At 38.9% G+C, this 22,764-nt stretch overlaps 1 protein-coding gene across 4 annotated transcripts in view; it reads right to left on the reverse strand.

The window, feature by feature from the left end:
* GRIP1 (glutamate receptor interacting protein 1) overlaps positions 1–22,764 on the reverse strand; it is a 312,647-nt gene that overhangs the window by 92,604 nt on the left and 197,279 nt on the right. For all 4 annotated transcript variants that reach the window (XM_057377277.1, XM_057377269.1, XM_057377287.1 and 1 more), the window contains exon 2: positions 11,150–11,230. In XM_057377277.1, the coding sequence (XP_057233260.1) occupies positions 11,150–11,230 (81 nt within the window). The remainder of the gene's footprint in view (positions 1–11,149; positions 11,231–22,764) is intronic.

A 22,764-nucleotide genomic window follows, 5' to 3' on the forward strand; every position in this document is an offset into this window, starting at 1 on the left:
GAGAGTAAAAGCCCAATTAACACGAAAATTTATGGCTTTCAGATAACATAACGTAATTGAGAGAAAGACACGAATGTGCTCCAGAGAATGGTCAGACAGGCTGAATAACTTAAGTTGCAAAACAGATTTATTACTACAAACTACTAAGAATACTACTGCAGTGGGGAGGGGAACAAAGGTAGGGAAAAGTTTACAAGGAGAAGAAAAATAAAAACGGACATTTTAAGACACCTGTTATCCTTTCCGGGACCTGTCTTTGTCTCAGGTCGTCCCTCTCCACCTCCCTATGTTTTCCCGCACACACTGGGGACAGGAATGAAAGTCTAACATAGATCAAACCACTCATTACRGTTGTCGTCYAGCATCATAGGARGAGTGTTCTTACAGCTCCAAGCTGTGGMAGGTATTTTYCCGAGAAACAGTCAGTGTATAACTGTGATGGCAAGGGATTCTTTTCTTTACCTCGTAGGAGAAAKGAAAGAATGTTCTTCAAGGCCAAACTGCGTTGGGTCGGYGGTGTAAGACCACTATCACAAATCTCCTGGCAGAACACAGCTTCTTCTAAGCATCCACTTACTTCAGAYGTGGGGCAGGGGCATCTCCTCCTCCCCGCAGAACACAWTTTCTTATTAGCATCAACTCGCTTCAAACGTCGGTGGGAGGGAGCCAGGCCTCTTCCTCTTTTTTTTTGGCTCCTGATCAATTCAGTCCAGTCCTCAAAGGCCAGGYTTTTTTTCCCTCAGAGCAAGGTCGCTCTCCTTTTCTATACAGGTCTCTCATTGATGAAATAGTCCTTTYGAGAACAACTTATTTTCTCCATGTCCGAGCACCACAGCACAGCACAGCAACGCATCTCATCTTCTCCTTACTGTGATCTTGGGTCTCCATTTTTCTTCTTACATCTCCTCACCCTCCTGCTCTGTTTTTCCCCACTGCATGATACWAAAACTAAATACTAACAACCTAAAAMTACATGGTGGCTGCCCCTATCTTATTTGGAATTCTTCTTAAGTACAAGATAATACGTCATCGCAGAGGTGTAACTATCCTGTGCAACTGGCCCAGGCCTGATGAGCAGCCTGTCCATCAACCTCAGAGCCACAATGGATTGGTTCTAAAACACAGGGGGTAGGGCTCCTTTTGCTGGAGAAGAAGGAGAAAGCTTCTAGAACTTCCTCACAGGAGCCATCTTTATGGTTTCTTGGTCCCATCCACCAAAAAAATCAGACCAAGTAAAACCATGACAATGTCCTAAAATATAATTCAAATACAAGTTGAGATACAAATAAATTCCAGGAAGTCATATGGTTAGTTTAGACAGTCACAAATACCTCCTTTTGGCCCTGTAAATACATCAGAACCTGAAGAGACGAGCTCTTGGTTCTTACCACTGCAATTTTAAACAGCAAGGAAACAGAAGCTTTGCACTGATGCTATAATAAACTTCTGGTCTTTCAGATCTAACACAAACCAAATCACTTCTTTTATTCTACACTATGAGGCATGTCACCATATCCCTGTCTGCCCCATCTACCAGGGACGGGATGATAAAGACATGAGAGCACCAAAATATCTTTTCCTCTTTTAATTGCAAGAAATTAATAAAAAGCACGAAAATGCTATTAAAGCAAACAAACAAAGAAATAACCTTTCCTCCATCCATATAAAATACTTTGAGCTACTTCATACTGGCAGAACAGACATACAATTTTGTAACAAAAAAAAATAAATTAAGATTTTTGTGTAAGTCAGCTATAGAGTGAGAATGAGTAGCTTTGATCCACTGATACAGTTGAAAAGAGGAGGCATATGACTACTCAGATCTGGGATAGCATATTTTGGTGTTATCTTTGTAGATGGCATGTTATTTCCTWGCTATTTTCATACCCTGAAATGACAATCACTGTAGAAACTGAAACAGATATTAAAAAACCCTGAACAGATGGAAATCATGCATTAAGTCCTTTAAAGAGGTATTAGAAAATACATTAGGAACATTAAAAACATCAAGTTAATTATCTATAACTAAGATAAAAAGAAATTATTAACTGCAAAAAGGACCAAGCAGGCAAATGATAAAAAAATTATCCTCGGCTCCTCAGATCAGCAAACTTCTCAGACCTTAAAGAGAAATGACTGAATTTTGTTTACTACTCCTGTGCTTCTGTCTACAGAGTTGTGCCGCACAGGACTTTTGAAAGAAAGCAATGCCCTCTTGGGTAAGATCAAAACTCCATCTTGGAAGGCAAGAAAATGAGGGCCAGTTTAGGGAGAGGAAGAGAGCCAGCCTACTTTGCCCAGTCTGGTGCTGCCACAGCGCCCTGACATGCAGTAGCATCACATCAAAAAGTAYAATGGTTCTTAGTCTTTGTATTATTTACATATGATGCTCTGGGAAATTATTCAGTCCTCTCTGAACCCACTGACTCAGTCTGTATGCACAGATTTATTGCTTACWCTTCCTCTCTAGAGATACTGGATCCATGACTGTCTCAACTGCATGATGCAGGAATCTTTTTTTCTGTTAAACACACTATTTTCCTCCAATACTGGACTGATAGCAGTATAGAGAAGAATGTTAAAATAGATTTCCACTCAGAGAAAAAGATATTGCCTGAAATTTTTYTAATATGTTTCCTCACATCTGAACTGAATGGGGAACCTGAGCATTCCTCATGGATCTTCTTCTCATGTACTATCCATTTTTCTGAAGATGCCCCACGAAAGCCCCGCTGTGCCATCCTGTGAAAATGCAGTTGCTTTTCAAGAGGCCAATATTAAATTTTAGCTTCTCAGTTACCTAAAAGAACCTATAGTAGCTGTAATGGGCTGTTGTATTACACAAGGGACAGTCAAAGTCCAGTTTCACAAACGAAATTTCACAATTTACCATAGACAGCAATGATCATTGAGATTGATGAGTTTTATGTTCAGCCAGGAAAGGATCATGATCGGCTGCAAAATCCCAGGGTTACAAATCTCCCTGTGCTTGTTGCTCCTTGCCACGGCCTTTAAAAAGCATAGGGTTTCAAAAAGCATAGGGTTTTAAAAAGCATACGGTTTTAAAAAGCATAGGGTTTTAAAAAGTGTAGGGTTTTAAAAAGCGTAGGGTTTTCCTTCCTCTTTCCAAGCTCACCCAGCCTGTCCAGTGTCTCTTTCACAGACTGTCTCCATGCTTTTTCAAACCTAGTTTTAACCATCTTTCTTCTTTTCCTAGTTTCTCTCTCCTCACATGTCCTCTACAGCATGCTCCCTCTTCCAACTGAAACCTTCACAGGAAAATGAAATTTTCAACAGACAACCCAAATACTTTGATTAAAATGAACAAAACCAACCATCACAAGGGTATTGTCCCTTTGTAGAGCTCATGCCAGAACTGTGCAGGAAAACAACTGTCCTGGAAGATGGGACCCCCAACCACAGGAGATCCACTGATGTTTCCCAGCCTATTTTCAGGCGCCAAGCTCCACTGAGAAATTCTGTGGTGTCACTGTCACAGCAAGGCACAGTGACAGGGACTTGTGCTTCAAACTAACAAATGGCCAGAGGAGTACAGGCACATGGACACACTGAAAGCACATTTGCTGAGTACAGAACGATTCGCTCAGAACCGCCATCTCTGCCCCAAAATGTGTGTGTGCAAGGGCTAAATGGCTGAGATGGTTTTTTAAATGATGTTATAGAAATACTATCTGGCATATCATCCTCTACTATACCTTATACTGCTTTTTTTGGAAGAAAAAAAAAAGCAGCCGCAATAAATTAATACATTTTACTTTGAAAAGCTAAAGGTTGGCAAAACTATACAGTTAAATCCACATACACATGAATGAAGATGTTTGGTACAATCAGCAACACATCCTACTATTGGCTGCGTGAAAACTGAAATTAGTTTAAAGTCACTTAAATTTTCAGACCTTTTTCAGTTGGATATTTGAAAAAGTGCATGCTCCTCATGTACAGTATTGCCCTTAATGCATTTTCTCCTTCAAGGTAAAAGGAGTCAGATGAGATTGTTCTCTATTCTAATCCTTTTCAGTACTGAAAAATCCTAGCATGTAGCAGATCTGTAAAGAATAGGTATAAATAAATCATCAGCAATCTCAATTAGGTAAGAACTCGGTGACCTTTGTTTATTTTCTACAAGAGACAAATTTCTTTTTGGATTATCTCTGTATGAAACAGGTTTAAAATTATATATGAAGGCATTCCAATGAAGTGATTTAGATAAAAAGGAGGAAATGCAAGAAAAAAATCTTACTTCTTTCAGTACTAAATATGTGAAAGCAAATTCAGGAATTTCCAATGTCAYTGGGAAGGAAAAGACATATAGCTCTGCAGCTGCTACACAGACCAGTTGATAAACCTCCAGCAGGTTAAACAAACASACAGGGAAGCCTGTAAAAGATACAGCAACTGTAGCTGCTCATCAAACATGAAAATCAGCAAATGACTTTGCAGATATAATAAACACCTYAAGTGCAGAAAAGCTGACTAGCCTGTGATCTGCATTTCACAGGTCAAAACGCTTGTTTCCGCTCAGAAATCACCCAAGATCGTTACCATAATAACTGCGACTGCAGAGGTTACTGCTAATGGATTTGGAAATGCTTAAAATCTCTTCAGTGGCATTTTGTGCTGATTTCAAAAAGTACATAGTAAAAGTAAGTGTCTATGAGACAAATGCAAATCGAGGGAAAAAAGTGCTTTTGTAGACACATACTTGAATTTCCTATCCCAGCTTTTACGGATACACGTTTTATTTTCAGGTAGAGCTCTTTTACCTCTGCAATGAATTCTTTTTTCTCACAATGGAATATGAAACCATAAAAAAGGTTGGGGGAGATTTTGACAGGTTTCCTCAGACAAATAATCCTCTTACTCTGCAAAACCAGTTAGGTAAYGAAGACTATTTTACTTTTGGTGGGGGATGAATGATCAGGTAACACAGTGGTGCATCTGTGACATCAGAGTACTTCTGAAATCTGAGGGAAGCTGAAGTCAAAGGCAAGGCAGGTTTGTTTTGACAAGGAGAGAAAAAATGACTGAGGACTGCACAAGTCAGGCAACATTGCCTGAGAAGGTGGCTGCCCTGCAGCAAATGATGCAAATTGGCCTGCTGCTATGAGGATCACTCTTGTCAAAAAATAATGGAATCATTTAAATCTTCTGTGGTTTTACTCGGCACAGGAGCCTGAAGGAATTGGCCCAAGTTAACTGCACCATAAGAATAGCTGCTTTTCAAACCCACTGTCTTGCCAATGCCATATTAATCACCAAGGAAAACACAACTGGCTCTGGAGCTGTTTGCACGTAGGTAAACACAGGGATGGATCATCTGCCTGTCACATCTGTCAGTCACCAGGAACCTGGCTCACATGTTAAGAGCTGAGCTACAGGAAAAACCTGGGAGCTGTTTTCTCTCATCAGCAGTCATTTAATGGAACTCAGATCCCAGGATCACTTCAGAAGTCTAATTTTTTTTTCCAATCAATGTGGACTTTTTTTTTTAAACCCCTTTATCTCTCTGTATTACTTTCTATGTTTCTCCCTTATTTCCAAGATTATCTTGCAACAGAACATTAATGCACTCCATCTATTCTGCTATTAGGGTATGCAGTACAGAGCTTTTCCTCATTTAAATTATGGAACAGCACACACGATCTTAAATTCAGGTGATACAATTCTATTTTGGCAACTCAACGGCATCATAACTGATTCACATGTTCTCCCTTTAACCTAGACTAGGTTCTGGAATTTTTAGATTTTTTTTACATACACATACACACACAAATATATAAACCAAATTATTTTCTTACTTCCTCTCAATCTCTGCCTGCTTTCTGGTAGTAATATATTTTTATTTTCAGGAATAAATAGACGTTTCTAGATGTTACAAAAGCCCAAGAATCATAGTAAAGAGGAAGGGTCTTTAAAATTCTTTAGCTTCCAGCTGACCTATATTTAAGTTCATTAGTTGTGGGCAGTAGACAAACCCCTCAGGAAAGCCAGATTTGGTGCAGCCTGGGACAGAATATGAACATTTGCTGCAMAGCCGGCTGTGGGTCAGGAAGAGGGAAAAAGGCATACCTCTGTATTTTTGTAAACAGCTCCTCTATGTGTTCAGAGCCAAGGATCAGATGAAAATGCCTTACTGCTTTCTAATGACATTTACATTGTGTATTTAAATATTTCAGAGCCTGAAAATTCCCAGGATGTTAATTATTGGTTTTATTACAATAATTTAGTATTTCATAACTTCTCCTAGGAATATTTTGTGTCCTAAGCAATTACTGAGGACACTACATCATACAGTAATTACTTTTTTAGTATCAGCTCTGTAAATATTATCTTTTCAAGGCATTTTAAGCTTATTTGATTTGCATGTGCTCCCTTGTAGCTAAGTAGTTCAAAATTCAGCCTACCCTAAAATTATGTTTGTTTAACATTTTATTTTTGCATTAAAATCCTGTTACCAAGCTCCCCCCAAACAAGGCTGCAAAACAGCTACTAACAGCAATTCCAGATCTTGAGCTACTGCAGAGAATGTGCTCAGGGCTGTACATTCACCCTGTTTTCCCTCCAGTGTGATGGCTACCCCTATTTTTGAGATCAAACACGGTGCTGAAGTACAAAACCTGTATTATAGCATGCTTCAAAGAACCAGGTAGTGTGGAAAGAAAGTACAGTATTTACACATGTACAAAGGAAGTGAAAAATCTAGTTGCTTTAATTTCAGACTTCAAAGTCTTGACAATTTTCCTTCGGAGTACAATGACCTATTTTAACAACTGACCTGTTAGCACATCCCTGCAGCTGCGTAGAAAATCTGCAAATTACAAATAATAATAAAAAGTATTCTATGAAATATTTTAATCAGTCTTAATTTTATAGTATCTKATTTTCACTTTACAAAGGAATTCCTTCTATTCTTGTGTCAGGTCATTTCCTTCCCCTCCATGGCCCCAGTTTTCAGTAAGTGAACTGAAAACAAATGAATAGATGAATAAAGTGAACAGTTTGCACAGCATTACAGCTGACTGATTTACCCATGTTGTTAAAACAGATAAGAGGTCATTGGATTTTAGTTTGGAAAGCATGGGAAGAGCTATTCAGCCTGTCCATATTCAGCACAGGAACATGCTTATCTTGATGTAAATGTTACAGTCTCCTTGACTTCAAAGTGCCCCCTGCCATCAGCTCTTCACATTGTATCAGTGCCACAGGAATAAAGTCCTTTTTTAAGCTCCTGCAGGAATAAGCAATCCCAGGAATGACACTTTTGACTCAACTGCAACTGACCCAACTCATGCCCTTGGCTGGGCACTGCTTGGACCCYTGGCAAATCAGGAAACCTCAGTCCAGGAACTCAACAGGAACCACAGCCATCCAAACCTAGGGCTTCAAGAGGCTGGCTATCAAATACCTTATTTTAAAATTACACTTGTTTTTAACTGCATCTGTGATTCTGAGGGAAGGGTCTTACCCAAGAATCTGAAACACATTGTTTTTATTTACGTGCCTTAACACCAGTCCTGCAGTGACAGTTTCTTCAATGGGGAACAATCCACTCATTCCCTTGGCTCTGGAAGGACAGGGTAGAAATAAGGTGTCCTTATATTCTGGTTGACAGTCTAAATTTAAATGTTTAGAGGGGAAAATCTGCTTGTTTCTGACTTGCAGGCTGCTTGTCATGCTAGCATTACTTCAAGCCTCACTTTTAAGTTAAGAAATTCTAACTGTGAAGCTAAGTAATGTTTCAAACAATCATGTATATATAACTGTAACTAAACACCTACACATATGCAAAATAAAGTCCAGGTTTCAAACCGCATTATATTAATGCATATAATTTGAATTAACTATAATTTCAGCAATTCGGTAAATCCCTTTGAAGAGATCTGTTGCTTGTTGATTTTGCACCATGTGAAGACAYGGTAAATATGACATGTAGTCTCATCACATGAATAATGCATTCTGCATCTCGAATAAGCAAGTACTGCTCCAGGGAGATGCTTAATCCATTTCTTCCTTCTGGGGATGAAAGGAATTAAACTCAGTGCACTGATCTCACAGTATGTGCTCATTTGACTTTAATTATAAAATGATTATTTCAACATCTTTTCCTGTAAAATAAACCAAGCCTGAGCTCCATGTAACCTCTATAGAATTACAYTACTTCTCTGTGCACTCAGTCAGGGCTCATCAATACTGCTCTTTCAATACAGTTTCACATGGAAGGATAAAACCCACCTCTTGGGGTTTGCAGCTGGAATAGTAGTTTCAGGTCTCACAGCAACAAAAGCTCCCCTTTTTGATAATCGTCAAAAGGACGGAGCAGTGAAACCCTTTAAAGTGAATTCAAATGTCATGAGAGGGAACTTTGACCAGACACAGGGAGAAGCCACGATCCCATTACCAAGCTGGAAGATTTAAATCACACATCCTGCATATTTTCACTAGTGTTTTTTTCACAGACTGTTCAAACCTGCACAAAACTCTCCATCCGATCAATTACCCTGCTAAAACCCAGAAGTTTTCTCTTGGCTAATTCAATAGGCAGAGCATTCCTTGGGAATAGAACATCTGCTGTCCATGTCTCAGGAATGACAGAGCATCAAGTGGAATAGACAGCTCTACTGTTAAAGGTACTCCTGAGCTTCAAGCTTGAAAAAACAGCAGTTCAGGAATGTGATGAGTTACCAGACAAACCATCTGGGGGGATAAAAATGAATGCTTTCCATATAGGATAAGATCTCCATGTAAGGATTCCTGACATTAACTCCAGCTGACATGTTCCTGTCCAGGTCCAGCAGAATTTACTGGGTTCACTGCATTACACCTTCCAAATCAAAAGCTATTTGGAGCTGACCTACATAATGTCACAATTGTGATCCGGGTCCCAAGCAAAAGCAGCTGTACTGCTTCTGGTCTTGGACTAATTAATGCTACTAGTTAACAGTGCATCTCTATAGTCAAACCAAGCTGGCTGGCCAGGATGCTTCTGCACCTGTGTCAAGACTAACCCATAATGTGAATAAAATGCACACACACAAGCAAGAACAGAAGCTATTTACAAGGCGTTATCTCACGTATAAAAGGTGGTGTCAAATTTTTTTCAGCGTCCAAGTGATATAAAAGTTTATAGGTTATTTTCAGAAACTTTAGTCAACTCCTAAATGTTCAAGTTAATTCTCAAAATAGTACTTAGTTTGGCAAAACCATTTATGTATGTAAACCCACAACATCCATTGTGCTACAATGGGAATTTTTTAGGGCATGAAGAAGTTTTAATTATAATTTTTTAAAATATCTAACTAGCTTAATCTCATTTATGCTTTGGCACTTCTACAGTCTAGAGATGGAACAAGGCATTCAGATAAATGTCATCACTGTATTAAAAGCTGAAGAACATATATAAGCTTAGATCAGCTATTTTCAGAACACCTAAAATACAAAGCATATCTCACCAAACACTTGTATTATCTCTCTGGATAAACAGTAACTTGTGTAGAGCACACAGTAAAAATTTATCTGCAATGCTCTCAAAAACCTCAGAATGTACAGCAAAATGGTAAAAAAATCAAAATAGATGGTCATTAGTCATGACCATTACTCAACACTTCAAATTCCTAATCTTATCAAATGCTCTGAAGAAAAATTGTAGCAGTACAATTTCATCAAACCTTCTCTTTCAGGTACCCAAATGAAAATCATCAGGCATTCTCAAAATGCCATGTGAAACCACAAACTTCAATCTGTTCTCAGACCTTAAGTGTTTTTTACATACAGTAACCACATCATAAATTAACTACTAAGATCACAGTAAAAAAAATCAAGAGGTTGAATACTTCCAAGGCCCGTAAATATTACTGACCTATGAGCTAGAGCATTAGCAGAAAAGGTACCCTATAGACATCTTCATTCACTCTGAAGAACAATGAATATTGATTTGTATTGACTTGGATAAAAAAAAATCTGGTTGATGCTTGTATAATTAAATATTTTCTTATAAAAATAACTGCACACTGGACACTGTAGTCATGTCTTTTCACAATGGTTATGACCTTCATGATTCCACCATAAAAATTACAATTTTTAAATCACTAGGATGTTTTCAAAGAAAGAATAAAAATGCTCATTATAAGCAGCAGTAATTTAGCGAGCTTGCTTTCTCTCACACATAGAAACATATACACAAAACAGCCACAAAGTGTGCTTTGGCTGCTTGCCACAGCTATTGGGATGAGATCTGAGCCTAGCAGAGGTAAAGGTCTGAGCTCCATCCCCCATGCACAGACTCCCTGTGGGCTGTGTGTCTTTTGTTCAATAAGGCGGCCACAGAGCACAGGCAATATTAACATTAGTCATTAGAAGGTGGGTGACACGACCTTACAGTTTCTGATTTCTATGGCAATGCATCTTCCCTTCGAGTCAGAGGTTACTGTGCTTGAGGTGAGAATGGAGACATCAGTAATTCCGCTTGAGTGCAACCTTTGTCAGCATTCATTTGTTTCCATTACAAGGTCTCTAAACTATTACTCGAGGTGAAAATCCCTTCAGATTGATGCATAGTATGTATGTCAAACTTGAATGTATATCAGAGGTGTCTGAAGTAATTAAAAGAGACACAAGTTCAAAGATCACTTATTTTAACTAACCATCGATCTAAAGGTACAGCTTTGTGCGATGCGATGGCACAAAAGGCAAGGATGGACAAGGGATTTTACACATGGCAGAAAATCACATGAAGACAAGAACTCTGACAATGTTTCTCTGTTAGACTTCTGAGCCTGGCTGATYAGTAGTGGAAGATACGAGCCAATCTCCTTCTATTATCAAAACCAGATACCAAAGAACGGATTTCAGAGGGGCCTGAAAATACATGAGCCTGTGATGAAAAGGTTGTTGCGCTCAGTGTCTCAAATCTGCTGTAAAAGACAGAGATATGTGGATGTTCTTCACAGCAAAAGTTTGAGTCAACCTAACTGTGGGAACTCCTTACAGCTCCCATGGAACCTTCTTTATAAAGTTGCTTGGTAGCAACTGTAATAATACATTTGCTTTTTATAACCAGTTCAATTTTGATTAGTATTACCTTGCTGGTCAAAAACAATTTAGGTGTTACAAAAAGCAAAGCAAGTCTTACCTGGAATACTCTGTCTCCTCACAGACAGTGCTCCATCAGGTGCCTTTGCCTGGTTTGCAGATTTTGTGTAAGGACTCTCATCTAAAYGGAAACAAGCAACACCTCCAGTTACTGTTAAACATAATGTTAAAAACAACATAATTTTTTATCCAAATACTGTGTGAACTAGCAGTGCAGATCACAAGAGATGCTGTGAGCCAGATGAGAATGGCTGAATGCTGACACAATGCTCAATGTCATCTTTAGACTTGATGACAAAGGCTCTGAATAGGAGAGCTGAAAAGGATACGGTAAAACTCAAATTGGAGATAATACATATTGATGACACGCCTGATACACAAAGATGTTTTCAGGTTTAACTTAATGATGGAAATTTCCCTTTTCTCATGTTTAGAAGCTTCACATGTCTAAGACTTGAGTGACAGAGGTACTACCCCTGATAACAAGTAAAAGGCGTCCAGAAGTGTTCTGGCTGGAAAGATGCACTCCTTTCCTTCAGGATCTGTCAGTGGGTGGTTCCTTTTCTTTTGCAACAACTGATTGGGGAAAACACCAGAAAGCTGCTGCCAAACAGGCCAGGCACTTTTGTGCCCAAAGAATAGCACTGGACCTGTCTGTGTCTAAATAGGAGGCTACATGGAATACCTACTGATCAACTTCAGTGAATGAAAGTCCACGAATGGTGGGATGAGCAGATGAGTCACCAATTAGGGACAGCATCAGGCACAAAGTGAGTCAATTCTACATCCCCCTTAAGAGCAGAAGCATGGTAAAGAAAAAATCAAGTATATTGTAGCTTAAAAAAAGGACAAGCTGTAAGTGCAGGAAAGAAATGTAAATAAGAGAGAAGAAACAGTATATGCATTTCTTATTTCAATCAAAAGAAAGGAATCAGAAGAAATAAGGCTTCTGCCTTGCTTTCCCTTTAACTGAGTGCTCAAAGACTTTAAAGTGCTACAAATCTTTCTGTTTGCATATTTTCCTTCAGGTTGCAAATGACTGATGCATTTGTAGCACGTGCATGAATACATCCTTAAATACTGATCAATGAGTAGAGGAATCAAAGACTACATTATCTGTTAYAGCATCCTCAGATCAAGCAGAACCATATAAACTTTTTCTGGAGAACCATCTTTTCAGTTGACACTCTTGACAACATAATCCTCCTTTGCTGATTGCACTCTTTGCATCTTGCAASGTCTCAAGCTCCTTTAGAAACTTGCATCAAAGACAGCAGTCCATTTTTATACCAGTGAGATAAGGGTTTGGTCAGCATAATTTCATTTAAAACCAGGTCTCAAAGAAATGACTGAAAGAGCTGGTTATCTTTCAAAACCAGAACTTCTGTAATGAAGTCTGATACTGTTAGGCAGATGCAACAACAAAAAGCTTAAATTCATTAAAAAGGAAGAAAAGGAAAAGGCAAAAGTATGATTTACAGCCGCAAAACTTAATGAAAATACAGCAACTAGTGAAGAATAGGTATTGGTAAAATACCACAACAGCCAAGATTATACTACATGCTAGCAAACACTCCACGAAAATAGAGCTGCCAGCCACAGGAAACAGAGAAGCATGGAAAAAAACATTAACATAGATCCAGGTACACCATTTAAGAAAAAGGTATGTAAAGTCTTATTCTTCCATTTGAGGTAAGTGGAAAAGCTAGGATTAYTGCATGTGTGGAATATGCACCCCTTCATTAAAAAAACTACAGTAAGACTGAACTAAAGCTTCTGAAGGAAGTAGCATTTATCTTTTTTTCTTTCAGAGAAGAGACACCACTGAGCTCAAACTCAAGACAAGGCTCAAAACAAGGCTTAAGATAAAGGAATTGAGGATGAGGCTTGTATGTCCCATCCATTACTACTTCATTGTTGTTGCTGAATATGACAGCAGATAGTGTGAGACATGCATTTTTCTACTAAAAAGGGGGCAGGAAACATAATACAGTTTCTCTAGAACTGATGGATAGTGATGACTTCTGGGCCCTATTTGAATGTATGCCCTACTTATGCAAAATCCATAAATTTACAGAACAGTCCTTTCCTAGTCAGATTTTGTACATACAAATTACTGTCATCACACTGAGAGAGGGGAAAAAAGGAAAGAAGAATTTTCACAACTAGGCCTTTTYCACCAAATCTTTGTCAGCGAGCAAATGAGTAAATCAGCTCCACACTCATGCTGGCAGAAGATTTTCCCAAAGTTGCACTGGACTAGGAGTACCTGTGATTATTCTGAGCTCAGAGCACAGGATGAGCCTGCAAATCTTTCTGGTTAACAACACCGGTGAAGGGAGGGGAGAGCACATTCAATACGTCCTATTATTATTGGGAAAGAACAATAAAATTGGTGGCAAGCTGTTCCCAGAACTGGAAAGAATTTTCTTCCAATGCCCTTTTTCTCCCAGCGCCCAGTAAAATCAGACTGAAACATAACAAGAAATAGGTGTAAAGGATTCCAAGGAGCAAAGGAAAACAAACACAACCAACTGTAGAAAGAATTCTTATTGAGATGCTTAATTGAGACAGGAAAGCAATATAAAGATCAGACAGTTGCAGAAATAGACATCACCCTAAAGAATAAAGTAACTAGAGTGATAAGGAAGTCCTGAGGGCCCTGCAATGTCAGACACCATTCATGGTGCCCCAAAGGAAAAAAAAATCTGTATCTATCAACAAGATATTCTTGTGTGGCCACAAGAATTTATCATCAAATTAAAATTTCTTGATGCCTTCATCCATTCTATCGTGAGCAGGGAGGGTTGTAAAAAAATGTGAAAATGTCTTATGACAGCAGTGTGTAGGGGAATTGGTAGGAGAATTTTCTATTACCAGCACTGATAGACTTGGAGATGAAACTCAATTCAGCAAGTCAACACACCAAAAAAGCAAAGGAGCAAAAGGATATGAAGCACTCCCCCTCCAAACAGAAGATAATAACCCAGTATCAGGAAAGGCTGTGATATATTTTAAGACATCACACATACAAAGTAGAGGAAGAAACAGGCTAGACTCAGAAGCACTAATCTCACTGGTTTGCACCCCTAATAACAGCATTTCATCAGCAGGGAGAAAGCCACAGTCCATAAAGGATTCACAGGCCCAACTGCATCACCCCAAAGCACAAAAATGGAACACATAGCTGCACACCCTGCCACACCGAGCACCAGTTCTTGYCTGAAGGAATTGCTCCACAGGTGGCCACATTCCCTACCAGCTTAGCTAGACCCATCCCAGCTAGACTCCTTTTGATACACAGCTGGCTTTTTTTGTTTTTTTTTTTTTTTTCCCACTTGTAATTCCCTCTGGCTAAAAAAAATCAGACAAATCAGAGTAAACAATGTCAGCAAATCACTAGGTCATATGAAGGTGTCAACTACGCTAGCAGATCTCTTCACTCAGTGACTACAGGAAACCAGCCCTCTTAGGCTGTTAAGAGGCAGGGGTCATTTTCCACCCAAATTTATACTTTGCATGTTTCTTACAGTTGTAAATGTGCAACAGTGAAAGATGGATACTGTGTTAATTCACTCCTTCTTGGCAGAACACAAGTGATAATCTCAGAGGTGACACCTTGCAGATTATTAGGATTCTTAACCAGCAAAGCAAAATTACCTTTTTGTCTTCTCCTTTTACTTGTCCTCATGAAACAGCCCCAAACACCAGTAACAGTAGCTTKCACATCACCCTTTGAAAGCCCTGCATACCATTAAAGACTACAAAGATAATGATCAAGTGAGGAGGCAAGTACTCCTACTGCTTACAGCTATTACTGTAGGCTAATTGTCTTTTGCTTGTGTGGTAGATAAACAGCTTTTTGCACTTTCCTCCCTATTTTTAACCTAGCGGCATCTCTATCCTGTACAAATATAAAGAAATATATAAAGAAAAAAGAATGATTCACTCTTTGAGTTAAGGACCACGCTGTGACCCATTTATATCACTTTGCATTGCTCTTACTATACCGGGGTGGGGCATCTGTCCAAGACTAAAGGCTCTGAACACTGCAACAAAGAACAGTAGTGTAACCCCAGAAAGATTATACACTGGGCAATGTGTACAGATATACATCTAAAGTGCTTAGTACTGTGTCAGCAAAATGACATATGAAATCTTTGATATTTGCTGTATTTAGTCTAATATCCTTTGAAGGATACCAACTGGGGGCACATAAGAGGGAATAAAAGGAAAGCCTAAAGATGCTTCAACAGTCAGGTCTAGACATCCAACGTTTCAGGCAGTTTATGACCGCTGAACCATTCTCGTGTCTCTCCTGGGGGCCTTGAAAGCTATTGACACAAGAGYGTTGTTCACAGATGTGGTAAAGCCTAAGGGCACTCCCTCCTTCAGTCTCCAGAAGGAATTMAGAGGATGTTTCCTTTGCTGCTGCCACACGTCCTTGCAATAACTGCTGAGCCCAGTAAATGTGTCCAAATCCTGGGCGGCACCAGGTGGCCCCGGAAGGTGAATAAACACTGCTGATCCTGTTTGATATGAAGGGGAAGCTTCTGCCCACCCCTCTGGGAACAGCTCCTGAACAGCTCCATGGCTGTCACTTTGCCTCTCCTACATGTAGCGGCAAGGTGAAGATGCCTCACTGTGGTACCCTGTCTCTCCAACAAAACTGCTTGTTCTCAGCTCTGTATCACCATTTGCACCTGCTTTTCTTCTGTAAAACTGCATTAGAGAGAGCAGGGAAAATAATGTGGCATCAAATTTGTATATGAGGAATTTCAAACATGAGAATTTTCTAATATTTCGATTTTTTTCAACAGTAGATACGAAAGCATTAGGAGGGAGAACCGTTTTCATTTTTCAGTTTTTCATTCTCATTCCCCAACAGCTTTACTTCCGTCTCACCACAGAATAAGCCATTCTTTGGCCAAGGAAGAAATGAATTTACACTGTTTTGAAGTATGACCATGTAGGTCCCARGTAGACTTCAGAACCCAAACAAGTGAAATCTGAGGTGTTTCTCAAATGTTCCCCTCTGTGAAGAATCATCAACTAAGTTCCAAGTCTCCTCAAAGAAGCCCACTGCATCTTCAGCTGGCTAACCTCCAGCTGTCTCAGTGAACAGGAGTAAAGTCAACTTCACGTGTTGTTGTTCGCACTGTTTGGGATAGCGTGCACCTCAGACAAGCAGAGAATCGCATATCTGTACAGAGGTAGAGACTGCCAACACCACAGACTGTCAACASGATTGTTTGCAACTGAGAAAACATCCCCAAGATTAGTTCCTCAAAATATAAAAGCACCAGAGGCACAGTTGTTAGTTCAGGCATTCCTAGATCTGTAATATTTTATTCACTGAAATTTGCTACTCCTTGACTTTATAAAGAATATTTTTCACTAAAAGCAACAAATTTTCATTAATCCTGCCAGCACAGCACAAAATACCATAGGTTCTCATACTTCCTGTATCTGAAACCCATCTGGAATTTTATCTTTAAATGGCATAAAGCTCAGCATTATCTAAAAGCGTGTTTTCTTTGCACARTATCATACCAGTGACAGTTGGCAAACGCTGAGCTCCAGCATTCTTGGTTATCTCCACTGCTTGCAGCTAGAGGCTTTTACAGATAAAAATAAAAACATATCCACCGATGCCTGTGGTTTATAGAAACCCTGAAGTTGAGGAAGGCTTACAAAGAGTCTTAGTATAACTTTTAGGACCATTCCTGCAGAAACTTACTCTATTCTAAACTCAGAGCTTTCTGTTAAAGATCTTCCATTCTGTAAGAAAGCTGAAACACCGGAGCAGGGACTTGAAGCCCACTCTCATTCCCAGAGAGCACCCCAACTCCCAGCTACACAATCATTCAGTCTTGCTTGCTTACTCTTATAACAAAAATGAAAAAAATACCTCAGAGAATATATTTTTCCTGGGAAAGGAGGATGTTTTTATAAGATTTGCTTTTAATAATGCTAATGTTTAGAGAAAAATTAACATCCTGGAATATTCATGGTTACTACAACGTCGCTACAGCTGTGTCAGTGTAAGGGACTACAAACTGTGGAAAAAAGAGACAAAATTGTCTTAGCCCTTTTCACCGGATGTTTAATGTACAGATTTTGAATGCATATGCTTCATGAAACAACAAAATGTCAACCATTTGATCTGCCCATATGCTAACCCTTTCTCATGTGTTATGGAAGCTCCAACCATGAAAGAAAGCATTAATTTCTCCCTACTGGTTCAAAGGAATAATAATTTTTCAAATTCATTTCAGAGCTATGGTTTCAGTCACCTCCAGTGAGACTTGAGTCTTGAAATGGAAATGCTGCTCTGTGAAGCAGGGCTGAGAACTATATAAAATTTTCTAAGCGTTGCATGTAAAGTAGTCATTAATGAAGTAGGACAAATACAGATGTATTTAATCTTAATCCTTTCTTATCAAATTGTGTACTCAGCGCTCTCCAGCAGCCTTTATTAAGAAAACATAGGGTTTCAAATGCTTCCATAAGTAACATTTGTTGGTGTGTGTGACATGGAAAAATTATAAGAAGGAAGAGTTAGAACAGCTCCTCTGGTAATTTTCTTTTCCACATTTAGCAGACATGTCTCTGGTTTTCTTAGAAACTTAATTTTACCAGTTACAGTACCAATGAATAACTGTGTTGTCTCTCTAAAGTGAAAATTTATTCAATTTTATTATACTTTATGTAAATTTAATTCTCTTTTTCCTGAATTATATGGTTACTTATTACAGTAGCAGCTCAGTTTTAATCTAGAAGCAAGAGAAGTAGAGTACTGTAATTATGCATAACTGTGAATCCATTTCCTATTGATATTTACAATACCTCAGCAAACTTGACTGTTTGAAAAATGATCTGAATATCCTCCAAGTTTGCCTGTGCAAAGTTAATTTCCTAAGCCTGTGCTTAGGCACCTGAATGGAAATGCCCTGTTTCCTAAGTGACTAAGTATGCTGATCTCCTCCCAAGCTATTTTGCTCATGAAAATGCAGAACTTTCCAAGACCATTTAAAACATGCAGGATCTCAAAACAGAAAGCTCAAAACGTGTCTCAAGAGATATTAGCATACAGTGAAATTCACTTCAGTGGATTATCTAATAAAGAAGTAATCCTATTTAAATAATACCCCAACCACAAACTACTTCAAATCTGATAAATATGTCTTTTTGTTTATACAGCATCAAGCATTAACTCGAATGCCATAAACCAGAATCATCACTGAATTGTTACATAATTTTAAGATTCAACATGAGTTTCCCTTTATTGTCTTGAGCTGATGTTTATTGTTTATGGAAATAATGCAGGCATCACGTAAGTGATATGTGTGAGGCTTAACCAGAGCAGCTAGGAACTGAAAAGGCTAGTGCATGAAAAAGGTTGATGAAACTGGGGATGTAAACGATCTTCATTTCTGAGTCAGCCTGGGATTCTTCAGTACATACAACTTCTGCAGAAAACCTTATTCTAGGGGATGGGGCTATAAACCTTTTCATTTAAAAGGAAATTCCTAAGTGACACTGATATCAGTGAAMGGAGGCATTTCCAAATATTCACGTTTCAATTTTGTCCTGAATACCCTGGTCCACAGGAAGGTTTTGTTCTCCTTCTTGCATGCGTGTAGCTCTGATGCGCTGCCGCATGCTGGCATTGTACCAGAGCGCCATCCATTAGCTTTTTGGTGAAAAAATGCATTGAAAACTATTTTCTTTACAAAGTTTTAATAATCAATAAATTCAGTTACATTATTCAACACTGGTAAATGCTAAATCAGCATCCCTCAAGAATATTTGTGCCAATCTTGACAGAAGTACACCAATGCCAGCAAGATGATAAAACTTTCAACAAGGCTACTAGAGAAGGGAGTTCAGCAAAGGAGCAAGACCTGAGCTAAGGCAGAGACTGAGGGACAGAAAACCCGATGGCATTAATGGAACACATMATGGAAAAACACTTCTATAAACAGCTATTAACTTAAAAAATGCATCAATTACCTTAGTATCCCCTTTTATTCTCTACCCTTGATTCAGCTACCCATTCCCCGATGGGCTGGGAAAATAGCAGTGGCTGATAAGGGGCCAAGCCATATCCCGTGGATCCTGGATGATGCCCTGAACCTAAGCCACCATACACCTGACTGCTGTGGCTGCCCACCACTGTGCCTCCCTGGGACACTGTGCCTCACTGTGGCTTCCTGGCTGACAGCATTTCACTGTATATTATGTATATTATGTATATTATGTATATTATGTATATTATGTATGTTATGTATATTACTGTATGATCTGCAGTTACATTTGTGGTTAAAACGAAACAAGAGAAATACATACTCATCATCTGAGCTGCGCATGGCACCTCTACTCTACCAGCAGATCTTAACAGCAATGTTTTCGTGCATCAGCTGGGGCTGTGCTTCTTCAGCCCAGTCTCAGTAGAGGCTTACCCTACAGTCTGCTGGAAAATTAGGTAGYAGAAGACAGGAAGCTACCTGCCATCTTCTACGTATGCAGACCACAACAAAGAGCAGATCAGGAACATCTGCCCAGGCTGCTGCTGGCATTACAGCTGGCAGGGATTGGGGGAAGACAGGATGTCATCCCGGAAATTCTCTACTACTGCATGTCAGGGAAAGCAGAAGCTGGTTGCAGGTGTRCTGGAGGAGGCCAATGATAAAAGTTAACAGCTGAGCCAATGAGCCTGACATTCAACTTGCATTAAAAATAAGTAAAAKATGTTAAACTGTTTAGAAAACAGGWGTTTAGTTTGCTCCMGGAAAAATAAGAATAAGCAAAGTCACAACACTATATTCAAAGACAAGAAGTTTGAAATGGTAATTTTTTTCATGAGGTTAGTTATATCACCTTGATTCCACTACTGTACTAATGCTATTTGCAGTAAATTATATAATGTGTTTTTCAGCCTATTTGTGTCTGTAAGTGTCTCTAGTGATGACATCTTCATCGCCTGCCTCTGGAAGCAGCTCCACAGGATGCATCAGGTCTCACAGCTGGGTAATAGTTCCCTCCATCAGTCTGCAATTTTCCTTCCTTGCTTTAACAGTCATTCTATTATTCCTAATAACATTCTTTCACTCTTCAGAAGATCTTATAAAGAATATCTCTAACGTATACTGTTCATTCCAGAAACCACAGATTACTGAGCCTACTGCTTTAGGCTCAGATCCCACCAGTTCTTCTTACTGGGCATGACTTAGCACAAACACTGGCTGACCTTGTCACCAAAGCACAGTGTACACACTGACCAGGACATTCATTTAGTGGAGTACCCATTTAATTTTAAAGCAAAAATTCTCACAAGTTTAACTCTAGTGTGAACAACGTTAAGAGTAAAGAATCCTTTCCATCTTTGTAACATATGTATTAGCAGCATTATAGTCATTCTTTTTAATCCCACTAACAAGCTTTATTTGATTCCCAGAATAATTCTGACCTGCCATCAGGAGCTGCATAAACATCATACCAGTATCAGTTTATTTATACCAGAATGCCAGGGGGGTTGTCCCTCCTATTTATAGTCCAAATGACACAGATTAGTTCMAATTGGCACGACTCAGGCTTAGTGAAAAACAGATCTTTCAGACTGCACTTCCTTCAGGAGTCAGACCATCAACCTGGCACYTTCCTCATGGCTGTGTGAAATACTGTCCTACTTTCAGCCCCTACCCTGAAGAGTTTACTCAATATATCCACGGAGACTGCACAATAATTTAGACTAAGTTCACTTGTCAGCAAAACTTCATTGTTTTTGGAAGATGTGACAAGTTTGAACACAGTACAGAGTAGGAGTCTTTTTAAATAAAGTGCTGTGTGCTTTTAGAAGTGGGAACAAAGCATAGTAACAAAAGAGATGTCAAGTTGACAAAACAATATATACATATTTGTCTTACTTAAAGCTCACATAAAGCCTAGGCCACCTTCTGTGCTCCATCTATCCACGCATGTGGTTCTTTACARCAAGCCTTTTAACCTGTCAAACAGTCTTTATTTGCCAGTGTCTCCTGGGTCCTATTTAATCTCAAAGCTTATTTAGGGCAAGCAGTTCACTGCCTGCAGTATTCCCAAATTCTCTAAAATGGTAATTATTAGATTTGCTTGCCCACATCTTTGCCTACATGCGACTTAGTCCATGTCTGAATCAGCTTTTTGCAACCCTGTGGAAAACATAGCAATAAAGAAATAGATACAAATGAATGTATGGCATACATGAAAAATTATACCCCCACAACCTTCAAGAAGCAGGCAAATGATTTTTCATCTTTCTATGCACCAATCTCCTTTTAACTAGGATTCCTTCTCTTTTAGGAATTCACAGCTGTACCTTTACAATGTCTTTGGCTCTGAATCTTCTAAAAACAACACCATTAACTTACTGCACAACTGTGGGAAGAATAAACATGGATTTAATTTTTTCATAGTGTGAAAATTCTATTTAAACTTTTTCTCCCAACTCTACAGTAATGGTGATGCATTTATTAAATCTTTCTGTATATTACCAGCACACTGCCAGCATTTTCAGATCTATCCTGATATGTGYATACATATGTGCATGCATGTTTAATTTTAACAATGGATTTTTAAAATTTATAAACTAATTTCAAAATAGACAGCAGAAAGCAATTGAAAATAACATGAAATAACACGTATTAAAAATAAGTTAAATCAACCTCATGCAGCTCAAGGACTCTGCAGAAACATGATGTTTAAGGCAAAAGCTCAAACCTTCCAGACTGACCATAGTCTGAAGGTCAAATAAGCCCTAGTTTTGGCAGAGCAACAGCATGATGAATGCCAGAGTCCAGATCATTCTATCATGGCTAGCCTGTGCCTTGACCAGGTTTTTAAAATGAAAGAGTGAGTGAAACCAAGCTGATTTAAAAAGCCAGAGTAGAATATAACTATTAATAAAACATGGTGTGTAAGACTTCAGACCCAATCAAGTACTAAATATATTAACATCTGCACACTATTCAGGCAATGGAAGACATCTGTACTAAACTTCTGAAACAAGAAATCAAAAAAAATAGACCACATCTTTATTTCACAGGGACACTATTTCCTATTWCCTTCATGATCTGAAGTCTCTAAAAGGAGAGCCTGGTGCAGAATGCAGTACACATTCACATAAACTGCCACTGAGAAGGAAGGGAGAAACATTCCTATGAATGCAAGGAGCAAAATGCTTTCAACTGCTTGCTGCAGCTTTGAAATCCAGGTGACAATAACGTCTTATTAACCACGTCAGGAAGCAGCCATATAACTGGCAACACCACCCCTATCAAGCAGAAGACACAACCACAGGCACAGCTGGAATTTTATTGAACAAATCAACAAGAACACACAGAGAACAGTATCTACAYCAATAACCAGGGCTCAATGTCTAACAGATGATAGCAGACACTTGATCTTTAAGATCTTCAAGATTTCAAGAAATAACTGCTATTTAAAAAATTCAACTGTTCCAAGYTATGATTTCCACATTGCACAAATCAAGTGCTTTGCTGCAGAGTCAGAGTTGAGTTGAACACACTTAGACTGTRAGAACAGCAAAGCAAGCCACTGAAACTCACTAGAATTGCTGATTAAGGCAGTGGCTTTTAACCTTGGTCTGTCAAG

Source organism: Malurus melanocephalus, unplaced genomic scaffold, assembly GCF_030028575.1.
Source record: "Malurus melanocephalus ecotype Western Australia unplaced genomic scaffold, MMel_1.1 scaffold_10, whole genome shotgun sequence".
NCBI lineage: Eukaryota > Metazoa > Chordata > Aves > Passeriformes > Maluridae > Malurus > Malurus melanocephalus.